The 23,328-nt window shown below is 42.1% G+C and overlaps 1 protein-coding gene across 5 annotated transcripts in view; it reads left to right on the forward strand.

Annotated features, from left to right (window-relative positions):
• TPST1 (tyrosylprotein sulfotransferase 1) overlaps positions 1-23,328 on the forward strand; it is a 151,818-nt gene that overhangs the window by 48,680 nt on the left and 79,810 nt on the right. For all 5 annotated transcript variants that reach the window (XM_077482278.1, XM_077482274.1, XM_077482279.1 and 2 more), the window contains one exon: positions 11,102-12,033. In XM_077482278.1, coding sequence (XP_077338404.1) covers positions 11,195-12,033 — 839 coding nt within the window. In that variant the 5' untranslated portion in view covers positions 11,102-11,194. The remainder of the gene's footprint in view (positions 1-11,101; positions 12,034-23,328) is intronic.

Consider the following 23,328-nt stretch of genomic DNA (forward strand, 5'->3'; position numbering starts at 1 on the left):
TGGACTGGCTCTGAATCAAAGAGCAGTCAATATGCAGGGGACAGCATATAATACTAAAGTATTTTACAGGTGGCCAAACAAGCAGTGACATCTGCATTTTTATTTTATTTTTTTAGAATGGCTGGGCTATTTGAAAATATAACTGGATATGGGCTTTATGTCTTCATGTATTGCAGCATGTATTGTAGCTGCTCCTAAATATAGTTTCTAGAGGCATAAATTGCTGACATTTGCAGCTTTATTATGTGAAACAAATGCATTAATATGACCTTAAAACAAGATGATGTATTTATCAGAAAAAAAAGACAGACTGTCTAACATGGCCTTTTTCTTCCAGTAAAAAAAACAAAACCAATCTCTTCTAAGGCGCAACAATGAATTTGTGACATACAAATGTAACTTGATTCTTTTATAAATTTTCATTTTCTGAAAATGTGTGGTTATATAAATTAGTGGTCACTTTGATAGTCTATTATTGCTCCTACTTACAACTTGACCAGACCTCTAGTTTTTTTTTTTTTTTTTTTTTCTACTTTCTTTTTTTTTTTTTTTACATCATGCACATTGTAAATCCCGCTTTTTTTTTTTTTTTTTTTTTTTTTTTTTTTTTTATGAAACCAAGATGTTCTGTGGGAGAAATCAAAACAAGGGTCAAATAAGTTTTAACGCCTGAAGACTGGGTAGTTGGTTTAGCTGAATTTTGTTTTAGGTGATCTGTATGAATGGTTCATATTAAATAGTATGATAGATTTATATGGGGTTATGAACTACATAATGTAATGATGTTGCCCTTTACCCTTTTGTCAGCTGAGGCCCATATATAGTACTAAAGGCCACCATCATTCAGGTTCCAGGATGAGTAATAGTATTGAGGTATTACTTACACATGTGTCCACATGAACAGTAACGTCCTTGCTCTAGTACTAGTAAAAGTCCTAAGTTTCATATTCATAAACTAAAGGTTATATTGCTGTCTACAAGAGGACTGGACCCTAGGTCAGGACTGAAGGCCATTCCCTAGGCATCCTGTTCCACTGGGAAATCACATTCCTTGTTTCTCATTCCATAGGGTCCCAGGGAGGGTGCTCCAGCTTCCATTTCTACCATTTCTCACTGTATTTACCACACTGTTGTTTGAGTTAAAGGTTATGGTTTTCCAATTCCCTGTCAAGATTCACCCTGATAGGGCAGTGAGTGCTTCTTGGGGTTTTAGCCACCTGTCATTCTGTGTCTCAAGTTTGTAAGGCTGCAACTCATCCCACGCTTTTACCAAGTTTTACTAGGTGGAGGTGTCCTCCTCAGTGGATGCTAGTTTTAGGTGCAAGATGTTGCAGGCAGTTTTGTGAGCTTCCAGTTTTGTTGTTGTGGGGCTCTGGTTTGCCTGTTTGGTTTGCCCACCACTCTGTTTGTTTCTTAAGCCCCGTACACACGAGAGGACTTATGTCCGACAGACTTCCGAGGGAGTTCTGCCGGAGTTCCGACAGAGTTCTGACGGACTTTTCGGCTGAGCGGACTTGGCCACACACAATCACACTAAACTCCGACTGATTCGAATAAGGAAGTTCATAGCCAGTAGCCAATAGCTGCCCTAGCGTTGGTTTTAGTCCGTCGGAATAGCATACACACGAGCGAATTTTTCTAAGGGACCGGGTCCGGCGGAGTTCCTTCGGAAAAATTTGAAGCATGTTCCATATTCTAAAGTCCTTCAGACTTTGGCGAGTCAAAAGTCCGTTGCAGCCCACACACGATCGAATAGTCTGACGGAATCAGTCCGTCGGACTTTGGATGTTGAAAAGTCCGCTCGTGTGTACGGGGCTTTAACGTTCTATGCATTAAGAAAAAAAAATTTCTCTGCTGCAGGTTCGCTCCAGCACCCCCTTAATCTTACCTGAGCCCGATCCAATCCAGTGATGTGCACGATTGAAGCAGCTTTTGCCACTGTCTCCCTCCATATTGGGCAGATTGATAGCAGTGGGAGCCATTGACTTCCATTGCGGTCAATCAAATGCTGTGACGAGGGAGCGGGAGGCGGGGCTGAGTTGCCCAATCTGTGTCAAGCAGGGTTTCCATGGGGCACTCGCCAAAGAGGGGCTGGTGGGGGACCTCAGAAAAAGGTAAGTAGTATACCATGTTTGCTATTTTAATAAGATTTTTTTTTTTTTTTTTTAAGTTTTAATGTTACTTTGAACCTCTTCACTCTAGTTTTCCCAGAATTCAGCAAGGCATGTTTGGTTTCATCAGACCAGAGTACATTTTTCCATGTTTGTGGTGCATCCAACAAGATCATATGACACTTTAATTGTACACTGGTGAACACTATTCAACTAATTGTTTGACTCCTGTAGGCAAAAAGCATATTTAGAGGTGTACAAAAAAATGAATGAACGCATATGCAATAGAACATTTTTAGTTTTTTTTATTTGCAAGTAGTGAGAAAACCATGTTGAGTTTTTTTTTTTTTCAACATAATGGACTGTTTTGTGTATATTAGTGACATAATACCACCCCACATAAATCAATTTTAAATCTAGGTTGTAACACTACAAAATACGTTGCAGTCCAATGGGGATGAGGAAAATGTATAGAAAGCACAAAATTCCTGAACTGATCCAAACAGAACATGGGTATCTGCATAATATCAGAAAGCAAAATCCCTTTCTTTTTTCCTTATATTAATCTACTTTTTATCAAGGCAAATTTCAGCTCTGACTTTTTTTTTTTTTTTTTGAATACTGTCCTCTGTCCCTGATGCTTATGGCTTTAACTTGGCTTGGCCTATGAGATGATAAAAAAAATTGGCAGCGTTGGAGCTTTTATATCTCCGTGATTAATTGTTAACAGAAAGGGGTTATTTGATTTTGGCTCTGGCAATTTGTTTTTGGCTGGCTTCTGTATTTTAAAGCCATTTGGTTAGCAGAACACCACTGTGAAATTCATTGATATTCGATCAGTAATGCATAGGACTAAAATATTAGTGCATTTATTTATTTCATATCAACATTAGCCAACCACATATTGATCTTTACCTGAAAATCAAGAGCACATCATCTGTTCCTTGCTTATCTGTTTATTCTGTAGCGTGTTTGATAGTGACTCATTGCTTAACATCCTAACGCATTGGTTGCTTCTGTAGGCAAAGAAATACCATCATTCAGGTTCCAGGATGAGTAATAGTATTGAGGTATTACTTACACATGTGTCCACATGAACAGTAACGTCCTTACTCTAGTACTAGTAAAAGTCCTAAGTTTCATATTCATAAACTAAAGGTTATATTGCTGTCTACAAGAGGACTGGACCCTAGGTCAGGACTGAAGGCCATTCCCTAGGGATCCTGTTCCACTGGGAAATCACACTATACTACAATACTGACTAAGGCCTCATGTACACTAAACGTTATAAAAACGCCAATAACATTGCCGTGTTAAAAATTTGTATTTTGCCACCTTTTGTTTTTTAGCGATTTGCCGCGTTATTGTTTAACTAGAAAACACCTCTCTGCTATTTTTAACTCCCACTTTCCCACAATGCTTGAGTCTCAAAACGCTCATAAACGCTGGATTGGCGTGTTTTTCAGTGTTAGAATGCAATAGTTCTGGGTTTTTCAGCCTGAAACACCCAAGCCAAAACACACTGAAAAAAAGCCTATGTGCGCATGAACACCTAGGATAGAAGAAGCTGTAAAAACATCCAGTGTGTTTACAACAACCTGTAAAGGAAACAAGGACATAAAATACATTCTCCTGTATTAAAGACTTTTACAGGTCAATGTAGGTGATAATGTCATTTAGGAAACCAAATCGGTTACACTATTCAGTCATGTTCTCCCATATATTCTGGATTTTTTGACAACTCTGGGGCTTTTGCCCAGAAATGGCTGAGGCAGGAACACTTCTAGCTGTCCATTGTAGCCAGTGAGAGTCTTCATTTATTTTTCAGTACTGCATTCAAAAATAAAATGAGGCATCTGATCCATTGCTTTGGGTAACCAAAACTATATTGAGTAGTAATTCACGACATTTAAAGCACATTTATTAAACTGTTGGTATACAGGTAGTTGCCCAAGCTCAAGCCCATTATGGGAGAAGGGTTGCCACCTCATCCCTTTAAAACCAAACACATATTAATTCCACAGGTTCTGTGGCGGATTAAGGTGGCAATTAAACTCACTCGGTGCCTTATCTGCATTAAATTAGCCTCAGAACTTGTGTAATTCATATGTGTTTGGATTTAAAGGGATAAGGTGGCAACCCTATATGGGAGCTTTCTGTGACAACTGAAGCTTTAAATGCAATAGTGGCACTCGCTACCCATGGAGCCTTTGCTAATGGCACATGCCTTTTCATAAAATGTTTTGTTCCCACAAGAAATTGGCATTACTGAATCCAACTACTCACAAAGTGGAATCTTCTCATCCTGGCTTGCAGTTATTAAATAGCTTTTCTTCAGAAAATGGTGCTGTGGACTCCAGAGGCAGGGTCATGTAAGCAGTGGCAGAACATTGGTTGGATGGCTTCTGATTAAAGAAGGGATCGGTGTATAAGTAGAAATCCTAATTGACCGACTGTGATTATTCATCTCCCCAAACCCCTTTTGCAAAGGCTGTGTCACCCTCCACTAGGGGGAGTTGTTTCACAACAGATCTTACTGTGACGTTAATTAGCCTGTGTGCTTGCATGGGGAGGCAGAACATCACTTTGTGCTTTAATCGTTTACTGAAATGAATTGCATATCATTATTGATTTTGAACTGTATTTTTGATGACAGAAATACATGGTGGATGGGGCAGGTTAGAGTGTGTGTATGTGAAGAGTGGGTTCATAAAAAATATCTGTCTAGATTGCAGACATAAATCTGTAATGCTAATTTTACACATACTGGAAAAAGGTCCCTTTTTTCCAAAAGTAAACCTCCAATTCCAATTTTTTTAAAGTCTACCCTTGTGCTTGAAGAATCCTGTGATGTAAGAATGAAACATTAGTTCTAACACTCGTGCTCCCAGCAAAGCAGAGATGTGCTGGAATCCATTGGTCTAGGAATTTCAGAGTGTACGATTTCCAGAACAGAGTTTTATACTTTACATAAATGCACTTTATTTTTACCATAGGCATTTCCTTTACTACAGCTACATCTGGTAAGGAGCACGTCTTTAAATTTAGATTTCTTGCATGTACAGTATAGCAACTTTTAAATACCCAGACAAGTACCCTTCAATTATGAGTAAAACCTATTTAAATCCATTCACTTTGTAGTTTCTATTCTACGCTGATCTAATTACAGCTACATGGTTGCTTTTAGTTTGGTTTTCATGTGTATACTCTTTGGGCCTCTTTGGGCCTGCGGATTACACCTGTCAGAATGCACTGATTACTGGTTGTTGAGTATATACTTTAGTCTTAAATCTGTTATTAAAGTACGCTGTAATGATATAAAACAGAAATAAAAGGCATCCGAAAATCATTGTATTTAATATGCCCACATAATTAAAAGACCGTTATAAATTTAGAAAATGATGGTAGTCACAATATTAACCTAAATTTATGTTTGCAAGCTTTTAACTGCTAGATACACATGGGAAAATCCTGCTTGTGTATGGTCAGCTTTTCAATGCACCATTAGCAGAGCTTGCATTTTCAAATGGTAGTTTTTGTTTATGTAATATTTTTCTTTTATCGGTTGGATTTGTTTTCTTTTTTTTTTTGACTGTGCATGTATGTATTAGGTATATATTGTTTTACAAAGAAACATTTGATACATGGCAGAAGAGGTTCTGCTACACCTGTTCTGTTGTGTTTTAGGACTTTCTTCCAAATTGTAATAGTTTTGCCTACATTATATAGCTCAAACTCTTTGGTATTGGCATGTTTCCTGCCTTTCATTACCAGGCCATTTTTCAGTACTGTGGTAGTTTGTCTGGCAATGACTCCATATTACAACCTTATACCTGAGTGAGTTTTATAACAATTCTTCTGTCTAAAAAAGAAAAAAACAAACAAAAAACCCCCCAAAAATGGGACTGTTTATAGAACAATATAAAAGGAAAAAAGATCAAACCTTTTGAAAAAATGGTTTCCTTCCTAGTACAAGACATAAAGAATGCCAATATCGTATGTACACCCCCACAAATGACCCTTTTTGGAAAGTGGACACCCCAAGGTAATAATTTTTACCAGCGTTTTTTGGAAATAAAGAAACATGCTGGTATTGCAGTGGTTAAAAAAAATAACAGTGTGCTTACTCTTTAAAAGTTTCCCACTGAAGCCAAGTTCAAGGCTTCTGTTATTGTGGAAACAGATTCCCTGTAAGATAAATGGCTTTGTACTTAAATTGCATTGTGTGCAATGGCTAGATATCATAGATAAACCTATATTCCTCCAATGCAATCCCACAATTACTGTTTGCCAGTGGCAATTTAATCCTTCTAAACAATCCCGTACTTACTGGTGATCAGTGGCCCTTTATTATATACTGTATGTTCATATACTGCAGTTTGCACACGCTAGATTTCCCTCATATCTGACATTAGCCTTTGTGTTTTTTCCTGCAACAGCCGTTTGTCTTGTTTACTGTACTTGGTATGTTCCTTCGTTCCCCTGTTTGTCTCTGGTTAGTACAGTCCCTAACTAGACACTCCCTACTTCTCACTCGATTCCTCTGATTAGTTGCTCTTTCTATGCAGAGGGATGGCTTGGGAAAGTCATTGTCATCTTACACATTTTTATAAGACTGGAAAAACATTCTCTGTACTGCACTTCTCTCATTTTAAAACTTGATTGGATTCAATATCTGTATCTTATTGAAAAGTTAAGTTGCTTGTGGATTGTGCCAATGTGACCATGACTCCAGGTCTTTTACAGTCTCGCCATGTAAACTGGGTCCATGCATATATTTGCATTTTGAACATATTTTCACTTTTATTCAAATAAACATTCTGCAGTAAAGGGTTCCAGCAGCAAGAATCGACTTGTAATGAAGAGCTGTTGCTGTTTGCACTTATCTGCACAGCGGATACCTATTGGTTTGGGACGTTTGAGCGACCCTAGACACACACGTGTCCAGGGTTAGACATCTGTACTGCAAAATGTGTAAAGAAACACTACGTATTTACTTTATAGGGATTCATGAGAGATTATGGAGGCTGCCCTTGCTGAATGAAGGCTAGAGATAAAGATCTGACACTCCTTTACAGTGTGCTTGTACCAAGTCTCCTACTCAAAGGTACAGCCAGACAACATTTCCAAAAGATGCCAGCAATGGCAGTGAGTCGCATATGATTGTCTATAATGTACAGGCCTGTGTTTAAAGGATACGTTCACTTTTACATAAAAGTCTTTTTTTTTTTGCAGGTACAAACATCTACATTTATTTTGCTTTTTTTGTTTTGTTGGGGACCTGTAAAGCATTGCGCCCACAATCAGCAGATCATGGGTGTAACACCACAATCCTGCAAACTGTCTGAGTAGCTGTCTGCCTGTACCTCCAATATGATCAGTCAGTTCTCCCTGACAGGAAGCTCAATTACCTACCTAGAGCGAACAACAGCACCCTGGCAGTTCATTGAGAATAAAGATGGGCTCGGTGTGTTGGAAATCCCACATGCCCTATCCTGCCAGGAAGCTGACGCTACACACGGCTAATCACAGGCAGTGAGACATTTCCCAATCTGTGCAGCTGCGGACCAGGAAATGTCTCACTGCCTGTGATTAGCCGTGTGCAGTGTCGGCTTCCTGGCAGGATAGGGCATGTGGGATTTCCAACACGCCCAAGCTCATCTCTATATGAAAACTACAAGCCGACAGCCACCAAGGATGATGGTAGTTGTAGTTTTCTCATTCACAGAACACTGATGCTGTATGTACTGATATGGGTGTAACATGTTACAAAAGGTGAACTTAAAGGATAAGTGAGCACTTGTGGGAGATAAAAAGGTGGTTTTAGTGTTGGCCTAACATGGAAACAGTGACTATACCACATTGCTGTTACTTTAATTGCCTTCGGCTGTGTTGGTAATTGACTCTGCATGTCATTCCACATGTTCTGACCAGAACGATAAGCATTTTAGTAGTGTCAAAGCTGTGTTGCAATAATATTTATAATACTTTTATCATGTATTACATACTTATATTTCAGTACCTGGTACTTGTATTAGAAAATCAAGAGATGGTAATCCCTCCAATTCAGGAATCAATTATGTGCTTCTTGTTTGCCGATTAAAAAGCCTACGTGTAAGCAGTCATTGGTTTCTGTCATTTGATTCTGACCTTCTCTAGGCAATGGAAGAATCTATAAATAATGAGACTGTGCGTCACTACATGATAATAGAATTGTGTTCTGAGCAATGTTTGCTGCCTTTTCTCTGTGACATTAATACACAAACTCTTCACTGGTTGAGCCAATGCACTGAGTCATTGTTCACTCAGACTGTCATATATGGTTATCTGTTCTGACATAATCTAGCAGGATCCTTGGTCGGTTTTGGTTTACTGGCCACAGAACACCAAAGAAACACAATTTTGTGTTGTTTTTTTTAATTTATTTATTTTTTGTGGAATTCTGTGTATGTTTTTCAAAAATATTGGTAAGAACATGGTATATTTATGTGTATGGTTTTAGTGTGGACTCGTGTTGTCTTGTTGTAGTCTCCTTCTTGGTGGTTGATTTCTCCCTTTCTTTATATTGTTTACAGTGCCTAATTAGGTCAGTATGTCAGACTGTTATCCCAGGTATTCCCATTATGTTTGTACAGCGTAAGAGGCAAATTATGTAATTGCTTCCCCACAGATTTACTAAAGGCAAATAGACTGCACTTTTCAAGGGCATTTGCTCCAGAGCTTAGTACATGGGATGAAGCTTCACTTTGCAAGGTTTACTTGATCACACACAAGGGAAAAAAAGCAAAGCATTTGATTGGATGATGGATGTCAGCAGAGCTTCCCCTCATTTACTAAGCTCTGGAGAAAATGTCCTTGCAGAGTGAAACTGCACTTGCAAAGAGAACAATGTATTTATAAATGCCTTTAGTTGATCAAACCCCTGTTAGCATTACAGTGTTTAGCCTAAAGTATAATTAAAGGCAAACTTTTTTTTTTTTTTTTAGTTTTGGACAAAGTGGACAGGGATTATAACAGCTGTGATATTTTTATTGCTGTCTGTGTCGCCGTTGGAGAGATTCATCCCTATTTGCCCTGTTTACCATTATTATTAAAAGTGAAAAATCCCAAATTTTAGGTAGTCCCCAGAAGAGTAATAGAGGGGAAATCTTCCAATGGGAACACTAGTTCTGGTGATCTTAATTTGCAGGGATTTCCTTTCACTTTCTGTTTTCGCTATGTGACAGGAAATGAAGGTAAATCTCCACAATGGGACACTAATGTAAAAAGAAAAACTGACAAGGGTTATAACCCGTCCTCGCTCTACCCAAGATAAAAAAAAAGTGTTGATTACAGTTCTATTTTAAAGCTGAATACCAGATATGCATTTGCTCCATAGGTCCAGCTTGGACAGGTGTAAGTATACATGTGCCTTACCTGGAAGATCCCAGTAGAAACTGGCAATCACTGTAGTAGGCACAAGTACTACAGTGATCACTGCAGGCTTCTGGATTCGCTGCACTGCTTCTTGGCTGTTGGGTTGGCTGTCTTATAATCTATGAAGAAACCCATGAGCCACATTAATTGGAAGTTGGAATAGACTACCCATGGAGGCTTCAATTGTGCTCAGGGAGGCTGACATGCAGTTCTTGCAAAGTGCACAAAACTTGAGTTTCCATTCTGTACCACACACAGCATTGGTATCTAAGTACTACCCTTATCTCACTGGAATCCAGAGTATTAAGAACCATTTTGTTTTCTTTAGTGAAACAGAGAACTGATACAAAACCAACCTTCCAAAAAAGTAATTTTAGTGGGTTCATGGCACGAGCTTACCATTTTCTCAGCCAAGAAAGCTGAATTGTTTACCCATCCAGCAACCATAAGGGGAAGTTCTTATATGCTGTTTGGGGTTTGTGGAGGCAGTTTTCAATGGTTACGTGATTTTAAACCCTACGTTTTGTAAATGCTGAGGGTTCATTACCTTTGTTCATTCTATGCATGAAGGTAATAAAAACGTCTGTGCTGCTTCCCCCACAGCCCGCCCAATACTCACCTGAGCTCCCTCTCAATCCAGAAATGTGCATGAGAGCCTCGGCTGTCCCGGGACTTCCTCTCCTCATTGGCTGAGCCAGCAGCAGGAGTCATTGGCTCCCACTGCTGTCAATCACAGCCAGAGCCAATGAAGAGGAAGAGGGTGCAGGATGAAGCAGCCGCTCTGAGTGTGTCTTGGACATATAGAGTGGGGCTCAGGAGCAAGCATACACCAGTGCCCCATAGCAAGTGGCTTGCTATTGGGGGACTGGTCAAGGGGGAGGAGCCAGGAGTGCCAGCAGGTGACCCAAGAAGAGGCTTGGGGCTGCTCTGTGCAAAATTACTGCACAGAGCAGGTAAGTATGACACTTTTTTTTTTTTTTTTTTTTTTTTTAAAGCCAAACCTATAATCACTTTCAGCTGCTGATGAGTATGTAGTTTCATCATCTTGACTGATCCTTCCCATCTCCAGCTGCTGAAATGACTGCTGTCCCAGGTTTCCTGTTTCAGGGTGGCTCCTTTCTTTTGCAGCATCCTATGGAGCTACAGTACCCTTGCATGAAGGGAATAGAGTTGTCTTCCTACACTGTGTGCATCAATGGAAACACACAGCCCATAGCCTACAATGACAAGGCTTTCAATCTTTTACCCTCTTCTTTCTCCAAACGAACAGACTGACTCCAGACTGCTGTCCACTGTGAAGACTTTCAGCAAGGCAGCCCTGAGAGAAGGAGCCAGCAGTATTTAAATAGTTTACTGGGGAATGGTTATTTTATTGTGCTTAATGTGTTAAACTGAAAAACACAGGGGGGGGGGGGGGGTTAATATTACTTTAAGGAAACAAAATGTGGCATTCATGCAGTTTTCTTGATTTTTACATTTTACAAGCAAACCAGCTGCTTTTGTTGAGCAAAGAACAACCTATTGCCGCGTGTGTAAATAATGAACTAATTATCTTTATTTTTTTTGTTCTGTAGATGGCGGTCACCAACTTTTGAGTAAAATCTGCATGTCATGAGGTTATAAAGAAAAAATATCACTTCCCATCTGCCTCGTCCATCATTGTGAAAATGATTGGAAAACTAAAGCAAAACCTGCTCCTAGCATGCCTTGTAATAAGCTCAGTGACAGTGTTCTACTTAGGACAACATGCAATGGAGTGCCACCATCGAATCGAAGAACGCAGTCAGCCAGTTAAAATGGATATCCCCAAAGCAACATTAAGAACTGAGCAAAGGGTGAACACTAGCTTTACATATAATAAGGACATGCCATTAATATTTATTGGGGGAGTGCCTCGCAGTGGAACTACACTCATGCGTGCCATGCTTGATGCCCATCCTGAGATTAGATGTGGAGAGGAAACCAGGGTCATCCCTCGGATTTTGGCTGTCAAGCAGATGTGGGCACGATCAAGCAAAGAAAAAATTCGCCTAGATGAAGCTGGCGTAACAGATGAAGTGCTGGACTCAGCCATGCAGGCTTTTTTACTGGAAATAATAGTTAAACATGGTGAGCCTGCACCTTATTTGTGTAATAAAGATCCATTTGCTTTAAAATCTTTGTCATACTTGGCCAAAATATTTCCCAATGCCAAATTTCTTCTTATGGTGAGAGATGGACGTGCTTCCGTGCACTCTATGATTTCTAGAAAAGTTACTATTGCTGGATTTGATCTCAACAGCTACAGAGACTGCTTAACCAAGTGGAACCGTGCTATAGAAACAATGTATAACCAGTGCATGGAGGTGGGTTATGACCGGTGCATGTTAGTACATTATGAACAACTGGTTTTACATCCGGAACGATGGATGAAAACATTATTGAAGTTCCTCACAATTTCATGGAATGATGCTGTACTGCATCATGAAGATATGATTGGCAAAGCTGGAGGTGTTTCTCTATCCAAGTAAGTGTCCTTTATACAAAATTTGTTCTTGTACTGTGATAAACAAACCCTTTCACACTGGCAGCGCCTGGACGTCAGTGGTAAAGCGCATCTAGTTTTAGCGGCGCTTTACTGTCATTTTAGCAGCGCTAAAGGCACACTTAGCAGGTTCATGTGCACATGTGCAAGCCAATGCTGCATTTTGTGAATGGTCCCAGGGACCTGTGACACATCCTAGATGACTGTGGGGAGAGTGGGAGAGAACATCTGATCGGATTGCCTAGGCAATCCAATTGGAAGTGGGAGCGGGTACCTGTCAAAACCAGTAGGCCTTAATGTGTAACTTCCCATTTTAGGTGGAGTTCGGCTAAGGGTATAAAAAAAAAAAAACCTTCTGCAAGCAGTTTCCCCCACAACCCCCCTAATTACTTGAGCCCAATCTCGATCCAGTGATGCGCACGAGAGCGACAACTCTCTCTCTCTCTCTCTCTCTCTCTCTCTCTCTCTCCCTCTCTCTCTCCCTCTCCCTCTCCCTCTCCCTCCCTCCCTCCCTCCCCATTGGCTCAGGTACAGCAGCAGGATCCATTGGCTTCCACTGCTGTCAATCACTGCTAGTGAGCAGGGAGCTGTGGGGCCGAGCCTCGCTCTGTCTTATGGACACACATAGGCAGCTTGGGAGTGAGCATGCACCAGTGCCCCCAAAGCAAGCTGCTTGCTCTGGGGGCACGTGGCAGGGAGAGAAGCCAGTAGCATCAGTGAGGGACCTGAGAAGGGGAGGAGCAGGGCTGCTTATGCAAAACCATTACACAGAGCAAGTAAGTGTGATATGTTATTTTTTAAAAATAGAATGTGAGTCTTTAGAATCACTTTAAATATTGAAGCCATCCTTTTCCCAGATAGCAAGGATAACTTGCCACAAATTTTGTAGCAGTGTTGAATTGTAAGTCTTGTTAACTTGCTGCACATTTTCACTGGCAAATTGTACACTTGCAGAGCACTTGCAGTACACATTCTAGTTGCCACTTTTCCAATTTGTAGCAAATCTGCATGGCAAGTCTCTAGCAAGAGCAAAGTTGCAATGGTGAGTCTACAGCAGGAGCTCTGTAAGTCTACTGCATCAAAATTCAGCCACAGAGACCCCTGTGGTGGGATGACTATTGTACAACATAACTGAACCAGAACTTACAGCAGACTTGCAGAATATTTGCAAAGAACACTGATCTGGAGTCGTGTAATGTGGACTTGCTGCAATTGTGCAACAATCTTGTGAAGCCTGGCAAGTCTAGCATTAGCTTAGCAAGTCATTTTCAAACTTGCAGCACAATTGCTTCCTATCTGGATTGTTTGCTATGGCAATCTTCTCAGTTTCCTCCATTTCAGTGTTTTTAAAGGGGGTTTAGCTTGGAGCAGATGACATGGAGAGAACACAAAAATGTAAATTGCAATGATCCATATCAGCCAAATGGAGGAATATGAGAAAATATTGTCAGGATGGCTGCTGTGGGCCACTGTTTTGCAAATTGCTCTGAACTTTCTACCAAGTCAAAATAATTAAAGGAGTTAAGTGAGCTGTGGTCTTTACACTTTGTATGGCAAAAACCAAAACCAAGGAGCCTTGAACATTTAAAATTGAAATGTGTGCATTAAGAACCTACGAGATAATCAGATAGATTAGTAGTGCAAGAGAAATGGTTCTGAGAGACTGGCATTTATCAGGGGCACTGGCATTCAAACCACTTATTAGCATTACAACACACGAAATCTTACATCATACTCTCTGTATAGTTACTTGCTGCTAGAATGTCAATGTAACCTTTAAAATCTGACTTTCCTTTTCTCATCTGTGAAATAGGAATTTCAGTGCAATACTAGAATTTTACTGTTGATATACTAAATGGCTGAGCCAGAGACAGTTTGAAATGTACCTTATATAATAATTCCTATGTTTATTGATTAATGTTGTACAGCAGATGTATGGTCATAGACACTGTTTCAGTACAGGAAAATCCAGTGGCCCATATATGTCATATGATAATGTGGGGTTGATTTACTAAAACTGGAGAGTGCAAAATCTGGTGCAGCTGTGCATAGTAACCGATCAGCTGCCAGGTTTTGTTTTTGTCCAAGCTTAAGCCCGGTTTCACACTGGTACGACATGACAGTCGTACCACTTTGGATCCGAATTTGCCCTGCAACTTTAAGTCCGACATGCGTCTGACTTCAATGAACAGGGATCCGACTTTGATCCCTGACAATACCAGGCACTGTGTCTGGTATGAATCTTTAGGGGAAACTCCACGCCAATTTATTTTTTATTTTTAAAAGGCGTGGGCCCCCCCTCCAAGAGCATACCTTCGGTCTGGTATGGATTTTCAAGGGAATCACCCATGCCGAAAAATTGGTGTTGTAGTCCCTCCAAAATCCATACCAGACCCTTATACGAGCACACAGCCCCGCAGGTCAGAAAAGACGGTGGGGGCAAGCGAGCGCCCCCCTCCTGAACCATACCAGGCCGCATGCCCTCAACATGGGGGGTGGGTGCTTTGGGGCAGGGGGGCCCTGTGCCATTGGTTGTTGGGGTCTGTGGGCGGGGAGCCTATTGGAATCTTGAAGCCTCCTTTAACAAGTCCCTACTCCTACCCATTCACCTAAAAAAGTGTCAAAAATAAAACACATTACACATATTTTAAAAGTAATTTATTAAGGCAGCTCCATTGTCTCTTTGATCTGTTCTCCCCTTTCCGGCTCTTCTGTCTCCTCCACTGACGTCTTCTGCCTCTGCTGGTTCTTCTTCCCTCTCTCTCCAGTTCTTGGCTTGGGGTGACTGGCGGTAACCCCCCTCCGCTCTCTCTCTCTCTCTCCGGTTCTTCTCCCTCTGTCCGCTGTCTTCTGCTGGGTCTCTTCCGCTATCTTGCTCTTTTGCTCGCTCTTTTCCCCAGTCTTCTCTGCTGTGTTGTGCCACTACTTATATTGGCATGGGGCGGAGACCTGCCCCTTATTACGTCACCACCCCATCATGCCCCAGGCTTTGACATCATAGGGGGCGGAGTCTCCGGGTGACATCACTTGGTGACACCTCCCCATGCCAATATAAATAGTGGCACACCGCTTACCCAGCATTAGAGCAGGAGAGAGCGTTGAGTCAACATTGGAATAAGAACAGAGGGAGAAAACCCAGCAAAAGAGCGAGAAGACAACGGAGAAGACCCCAGACAGCTGAGACGACAGTGGACAATGGGAGAAGAACTGGAGAGGGATAGAAGCCATCAGAGTAGAGGAGAGCAGAGATCAGGAAGAGACGATGCAGCCGCCTTAATAAATTAATTTTAAACCCTGTGTACCGTGTTTTATTTTTGACACTTTTTTTCAGGTGAATGGGTAGGGATACAATGTACCCCATACTCATTCACATGGCATGGGGGGCTGGGATCTGGGAGCCCCCTTAGTAAAGGGGGCTTCCAGATTCCGATAAGCCCCCCCGCCCTCAGACCACTCTGCCCCCAAAGCACCCACCCCCCCATGTTGAGGGTATGTGGCCTGGTACGGTTCGGGGGCCTCATTCGTCCCCACCCAATTTCCTGACCTACCGGGCTGAATGCTCGGATAAGGCTCTGGCATGGATTTTGGGGGGGACCCCAATGCAGTTTTTTCGGCATTGGGGGTTTCCCTAAAATCCATACCAGACTGAAGGTCATGGTATTGTCTTGGAGGGGGAATCCATGATTATTTTTTTTTCACATTTGGTGTGGAGTTCCCCTTCAAGATCATCAAAGCACAAGTCGCATGCTAAAGTCGGATCAGTCAAGATGATGATCCGACTTTTATCCGAATTCAGTGATATTCAATGGGCTGAAGTAGGATCAAAGTCAGATCAAAGTAGTGCAGGGAGCATTTTCAAAGTCTGACCGAGTTGTGTTGGACCAGTTAAGACGGCTCCATAGGGAAACATTGATTTTTATACATAATGCGATATGAGCTCCCAATGTCAGAGCAGTGTGAATCCGGCTGGAGCAGAATTGAACACGCTGAAGTTAGAAGCTGACCATTCACAGCTACACCAGATTTTGCACACTCCTGTTTTAGTACATCAACCCCTTAGTGTCTTTTGCATTAAATTCTAATATTACATGACACAAACCGGTAATCCCATACCATACTGTTTATAAATCCTTCATTTTGCTTTGTAAGGGTGTGCAAAGATAAATTTATCGCAAATCACATTTCAGTTGTGGGATACTGCAGTTTGTCCCTTTTATTAGCATTGCTGTTTGCCAAATTTTGGCTGTGCCATTGGGGCTGTTTGAGATATGCTACATAGTAAGCATTTAATTTGTTTGGTCTTGGGGTGGCCATAAATATTTATTCTATCCCTGGAAACCCAATGTGACACTCAGACAAGAACTGGGGAGTTAGGGCTACAATAGTGATTTCAGTTTGGTATTCATTAAATATAGTTTAATATTTAGATACATTTACTTTGTCAAGAGAAACTTCATTCACTTGTACAAAACCTACAAACTGTGAACATAGTTAAATGCATGTAAATGCAACTAAGTTTGTCCAAACCCGATTTAAAGGAGTAAACCCTCAAGGTTTGTATCTCAATGCATTCTATGCATTGGGATGAAAAACCTCTTGTAGTGCAGCAGCCTCCCAGAGCCCCCCTATTACTTACCTGAGCCCGATAGTTCCTGCGCCAGGGATGAGCACACCCGCTCCAGCCCGTGCCTTGGGTCCTGATTGGATAGATTGATAGCGCAGCCATTGATTCCCGCCGCTGTCAGTCCAATGACACAGGAGAAGGGGCGGAGTCGAGTCCTTCTGTCTGCGTCAATGTACACGCACTCAGTGTAGTTCGCCAACTCGCACCATCCAGATGTAACTGTAGTAAATAAAGCTCCCCAGGAGCTGGATGAAGTCCCCATAGTGTAGTATCTGTTGGAATTGTATGTTAAAAGTCAAAATAAAATGCATCATAAAAACATATGACAATGGGTGCCACTGCCGACCTGGTAAGTGACAGTGGCCTGATGTCAGCACTAGTTTCCCCAAAGCTTTTCGTCCAGTAGGACGTTATCAAGGTGTCGTCTAGTGTCAGACACAAACTAGTTTATATAGCCTCTCAAAACTGCTCAAATCATGTTGTTGTCTCCTTAGAGAAATTGCAAACAGGAAGTGATCCATTGGCCATTTTGCTATAGAAACACATGGCATGGCTCGGCCATGGCCCTCCTTACAGAGTTTGACTGACAGCCAATGGCTCCCACTGTTGCCTCTCGATTCTGTGAGGAGAGAAATACAGACCAGCACCGCTGCAGCCAGGCACAGTGCTGCAGGGAATACATTAAGGTAAAAAAAAAGTTTAAAACTTAAAGTGGAGGGCCACCCTAAAAATAAAAATAGCATTAATATTCTTGAAAAAGTAAAAAAAAAAAAAAAAAAAAAAACCCCTGTTGCTTAGTCTTCCTATTCCGTGGAGCTTCCTCCTCTTCATTGAGCAGCCCCGTTGCATTCTGGGACGTGTGTGTGTCCCAGAACACAACGGGGCCATTCACAAAGCACCACGCGACTCGCACAATGTGCAGTAGGAAACGAGCCATTGATGACACACTATTGATGTTTACATGTCATTCATGCGGTACATGTGCAGAATGACTGCAACAGACATTCATGAATGCCTAAAGGCCAGTAGTTTTGTGCACGCGCCACTGCTGCATGAGTCACTCATTCAGGGCTGACATGTAAATATTAGTACACATTGGCATTTACATGTCAACCCTGAAAAGTCATGACAGCTAATATGGTTCATGTTTTCTGGACATTGGATGCATGTAAGCATTAGCACATATGTTTACATGCATACAGTGTCAAATATGGGATTTACACAGGAACACACATGCAGAGTTTTCTCATTTTGGTTTATGCAGCTGCAGAACAAACAGACCTGTGTGCATTGGGCCATATGAGATGAATTGTGGATCTGGATGCAGAGAATTGGATGCCCATATGCATCAGCCCCATAAGAGATGTGAGATCAAAGAGACTGCATATTGGTGTGTTTAGGAAGAGGTGAGGTAAGGTCATTGGGACCAGTGTGGCTTTTGAAATAGAAAACCAAGTGGTGTCACAAATGAGTAGTTTAATGTAGTAGGAAAATGGCTGGTGATTCCAAAGAATGTGTCTATGAACTGCGCCCTATGCTATTGGCAGCATTTTTCCAACGCTTACCTACTAGGAGACAAACTCCTTTCCTGCTGCACTAGCTTGTATTTAGTTGGCAAGTTTATTTGGGGTATTTTACCATTCCTTATGAAGCCGCTAATAGTTCTGTTACAACATTCTTCAGCAGTTTACAAGTGCTGCAAGTATGCAGTTTTACTGTGTGCCAATTTTTTTTCTTTTTTTTTTCTTGTGTCATTCACAACACAATTATTTCCTTAACTACTTGAATACCAGGCACTATCCTCCCTTCCTGCCAAGGACAATTTTGAGCTTTCAGTGCTGTCACACTTTGAATGACAATTGCACGGTCATACAACACTGTACCTAAACTAAATTTTTATCATTTTCTTCCCTTTCTTTGTATTTGATAACTACTGCGGTTTTTATTTTTTGCTAAACAAACTAAAAAAGACTGACATTTTTGAAAAACTTTGTTTCTGTTATAAAATTTAGTTTTCTCCTTCACTGATGGGCACTGATGAGTCGGCACTGATGAGGTAGCACCGATGGGCACTGATGAGTTGGCACTGATAAGGTGACACTGATGAGGCACTGATATGTAGAATTGATGGGCATCGATGGGTGGCACTGATATGCAGCACTGATGGGCACTGACAGGCGGCACTGATGGGCACTAACAGGCATCATTGATGGGCACTGACAGGTGGCATTGATGGAAACTAATAGTTGCACTGATTGAGCAGGTACTGACAGGTATTAATGCTTGGCACTGTGATGGACACTGGTGCTATGGTGGGCACTGATTTGCACTGTGGTTGGCACTTGGGCACTGGGAGGGGGTTATGATTGGGCACTGACTGGGCACCGATTGACAGCTTATGGGTACATTTGATGGGGGCTGTGCTGATAATCAGTATTGGTGATTATCAGCATCGGCGCGAAACGAGGAATGCCATTTAACGGCACTTCCTGGTTCTCGCGATGATCAGCTGTGAATGGTCACAGCTGATCAGATGGTAAGAAGCCTCTATCAGAGGCTTCTTATCACAATTGGAGATGCGGAGTGTCAGACTGACACGCCTCACTCAGATCGCCGTGCTGCGCGCCTTCACAGGCACACACCGGCATGTTATCCTGCTGGACGTCATGACTCCCAGTCAGGATAACAGAACCACTTCCCGGTCATCATTCTGTTATAGGCCAGGCGGGGAGTTGTTAAAATGGAACTACACTGCATCTGAGCACCACATACTAAAACACTTTATTTAATTTCTAATATTCAAAGCCCACCCATCCATCCATGTCTCCATGCTTTATTTTGCTGAGAAATTACCCCCTGGTATTTCTAGCCATAGCCATCTTGAGTAAGGGCAAATAATTCATGTAGCATTTACTTCTTGGCATCCATCTGTCCTTAACTCGGGCACACACACAGGAGGGTGTGATTAGCAGAGCAAACCCTTACCGAAGACTCCTGGGATTTGACATATTTTGCCTAGGCCTGAAAAAATAGGAAGTAACTGAAAATTTTTTAAAAAGAAGTTTAAAACAAGTAAATATGATTTACTAGACTATTTACTAAGGCTAGCAGCATAAGTATTAAATATATTCAATATTAATTGGGAGAGTGAAGTTCCCCTTTAATCATATATGATTTTTAGTTCACATGTTTCACTTTTAGTTCTGGTTCACACCGGGCGCACCCTATACCTGGCAAGGGAACCAAAGGTTTTTGCACTACTTTTTTTGCGATTTCATTGCAATTTGCAGTGACTTCTGTTAAAGTCTCCAGCTGCAGTGAAGTCGCAGGTCCAAATCACACAGATCTGCGGCTTTGAAATTGTCCTGAAGTAGCACGATTTCAAAGCCACACTGGTGGAACTTCCGCTTTTCTGAACCCCCCCCCCCCCCGGTGTCACATTTGGCACCTCTCAGGGGATAGGGGGTGCAGATACCTGTATAATACAGGTATTTTCACCCACATCTGGGCATAGACTCCCGCGGGGTGTCTACGCCACTCCCCCCCCCCCCCCCCACCGCTGTCTTCTGGGAGACACACAGGTCCTAGAGACAGCAGGGACCATTCGGATTGCGCAGCGCGACTCGCGCATGCGCCCTAAGGAACCAGGAAGTGAAGCCGCAAGGCTTCACTTCCTGATTCCCTTACCGAAGATGGCGGTGACGGCACCCGAGGACTCAGTTGGTTGAGTATTGTCAGGAAGTTGTTTTTTTTTTTTTTTTTCTAGGGAGGGAGCATGTGATCAGCACAGGGCCAGTCGGCACTGTCTGGACAGAGGGTGAGGGGTCCTGCAGCCTCATAGGATAGTCAGAGGAGAAGGAAAACTCCTCCTACAAGCTTTAACCAGACACTGATGGAAGTCATATACTGCTGATGAGAAAAGGTATTTAGCAGTTTATGTTTAGTAAAATAATTGCATTTCCATGTTGTGTGTACTGTGGGAGACCAGATATAGGGAATGCAGGGTCCTGGGTTTTAGTAACTACCGTAGTAGTTTAGTAACTAGCTTAGCTCTGAGGAAGGGGGTGCGACCCCAAAATGCATCAGTTTTTACCACTTGATGTGTTGCAGCGCTTGTGTCCGCACTATTCTACACTGTGTTGGTTTTATAGCTCATTGAGAGTTGCACTTTGTGAGTACCCATTTTCTGATTTTACTATTCAATACATATAATTGGTGTGCACACCTTCCATTTTTGCTTTGTTTTTCTAATTTATAAGTGTAATACAGACCCTGGAAGTGAATGTATAAGACCTGCTGCATACCTTCCTTATCCAAACTGTGTTTATTTTATTTCTTACAGGTACTTGTATAGCACCGTCAAGTTACGCATTGCTTTACATCAATATTGCACTCTCTCATCGGTCCCTGCCCTGTACGTGTCACCTTCTGTGGCTTCCCACCAAAGATATGGGATTTAAATCTGACAGTTTTAGTTACTGACTTTTCATTTTGAGGAAATGCGTGTGGCACTATGTTCAGTACAACTTCTCAACCCCTTCACAGTGTTTGGATTTGTTGGATAAAATTCTTGTCACACTAGGCAATATAGGCAATTTAAGGTCCAGCAGAATAAGTATAATACTAATAACTATATCCAGAGGTGTTTCTTGGGGCTATATCCCCGAATCTAGGGCCCATACCCCCGAGTCTCTTGCTGCAGGGTCCCTGCCAAACCAGTGGGTCACGGCCACAGCTGCTGTGGCAGACGGGCTGGCTGCATGAGACAGGCGGAGGAGTGAAGTGAGAGGGCGGACAAGCAAAGATGACATCTCTCGCCACCCGCTCTACATCGGTGATCTTCACAGCCAGGCCTCTTCAATGTGGGAGCAAGGTGCAACGGGAGCAGAGAGATGACATCTCTCATTGCCCGCCACATATCAGCGCTCTTCCGCCCGTACAGCGCGGTGGAGTGGAGGTCACTTGCTTCCGGTCATTGGTGGAGCTCCACATTGCAGCCAGATCCCCCTTGCTTCAATGTCAGAGGTACGGCGGGAGCAGCTAGATGACACATCTGGTGGCTGGTAACTTGGCAAGTGAGAATATGCATATTAGAAGTAACAATAGAAACAATGCACCTTGATCACCCTGACACCATGTCAACAATGGTGCCATGATGATTGAAGAACCAATACCAGCCATTGCTCGCAAAATATGGCTTACCACCGGCGTGCACCCCCCCCCCCCCCCCCCCCCCCCGCGGGCCTGCAAAAAGCTTGGTGACCGCTGCTATGGGCTCTAGCCCCAGATCTTTTCCCAGACCCCTGACTATACCATTGGCCATACAAGTACTATCATTTTACAAAACCATATATTGTAGCTCCCTCTCTCCTATATATATATATATATATATATATATAGATAGATAGATAGATAGATAGATAGATTATCTATCTATCTATCTATCTATCTATCTATCTCTTTTCCCCCCAATAATTGCATGTACCTACCACTTCCCACCCGGCCAATGCACATATATACGGCCGGGTGGGAGCTGTCTACTTCTGATAGGACGTTCAGGAACGACCTTCAGAAGGAGCAGGATCGCGCATGCCCGCGCAGCGGCGCGATCCCGATGTGCTCGTGTCGTGTCATGGCGCATCTCAGATCGGCAGGAGGGCTCTGTGATTGGCCCTCCTGATCACATGACGGCCGTGTCCAATCACACCCGTCATGTGATGTAAACAAACAGCCGGTTGCTAGGCATTCGGCTCTCCTCTCCTCACACAGAAGTCATCGCTGAGGAGAGGAGAGCAGATCGCTGCAGCCGGCTGATGATCAGTGAGTATGAGCTGTTTTTTTACAGCTTTTTACTCACTGATCACCAGTGTAATGTAAACACACAACACACCACACAGTATAAACACAGTCCCCACACATGTCCCCAAAACACACATGTCCCCAAATAATAAAAACACATGTCCCTAATAATAAAAACATGTCCCCCACATATGTCCCAATGATTATCTGCACACATATGTATGTGATCACCTGCACACATATGTACATGATCATTTGCGGACATATGTCCGTGATCACACAAACCAATTATTATACACTTAACGGAATTTTTTTTTTACCAAAAACATGTAGCAGAATACATTTTGGCTTAAATTTATGACAAAATTTGATTTTATTGGATTTCTTTTAAAATAGAAAAAGGAAAATATTGTTTTTTTTACAAATTTCCGCTTTTTTGCGCTTATATCGCAAAAAATAAAAAGCGGAGTCGTGAATAAATACCACCAAAGTAAAGCTCTATTTGTGCGAACAAAATGATAAAAATTTAATTTTTGGTAGTGTAGCATGACCCGCAATTGTCACTGAAAGCGCTAGAGCGATGAAAGCTGAAAATTGGGCTGGGAAGGAAGGGGGCGAAAGTGCCCTGTATTGAAGTGGTTAATGTCACTGTAGACTTTTGGCATAATGACAAAGCAATTTATTACCTAATGGCTGACAGTGTTATCTGCTCACAGATAATGCTGGGGCTGTTATTTATGGTTTTGATGCTTCTTATCTGTTGTACATTTGTTTACTGATCCACACAGTGTATCTTCAGGTCCTGCTGAGATCTCATTAACCTTCGTGCTATCACTTTTTACTTGAAAGCTGTT

The sequence above is a fragment of the Lithobates pipiens genome, unplaced genomic scaffold (assembly GCF_037356315.1).
Source record: "Lithobates pipiens isolate NorthernLeopardFrog02 unplaced genomic scaffold, aLitPip1_a1.2 Scaffold_16, whole genome shotgun sequence".
In the NCBI taxonomy this organism is placed as follows: domain Eukaryota; kingdom Metazoa; phylum Chordata; class Amphibia; order Anura; family Ranidae; genus Lithobates; species Lithobates pipiens.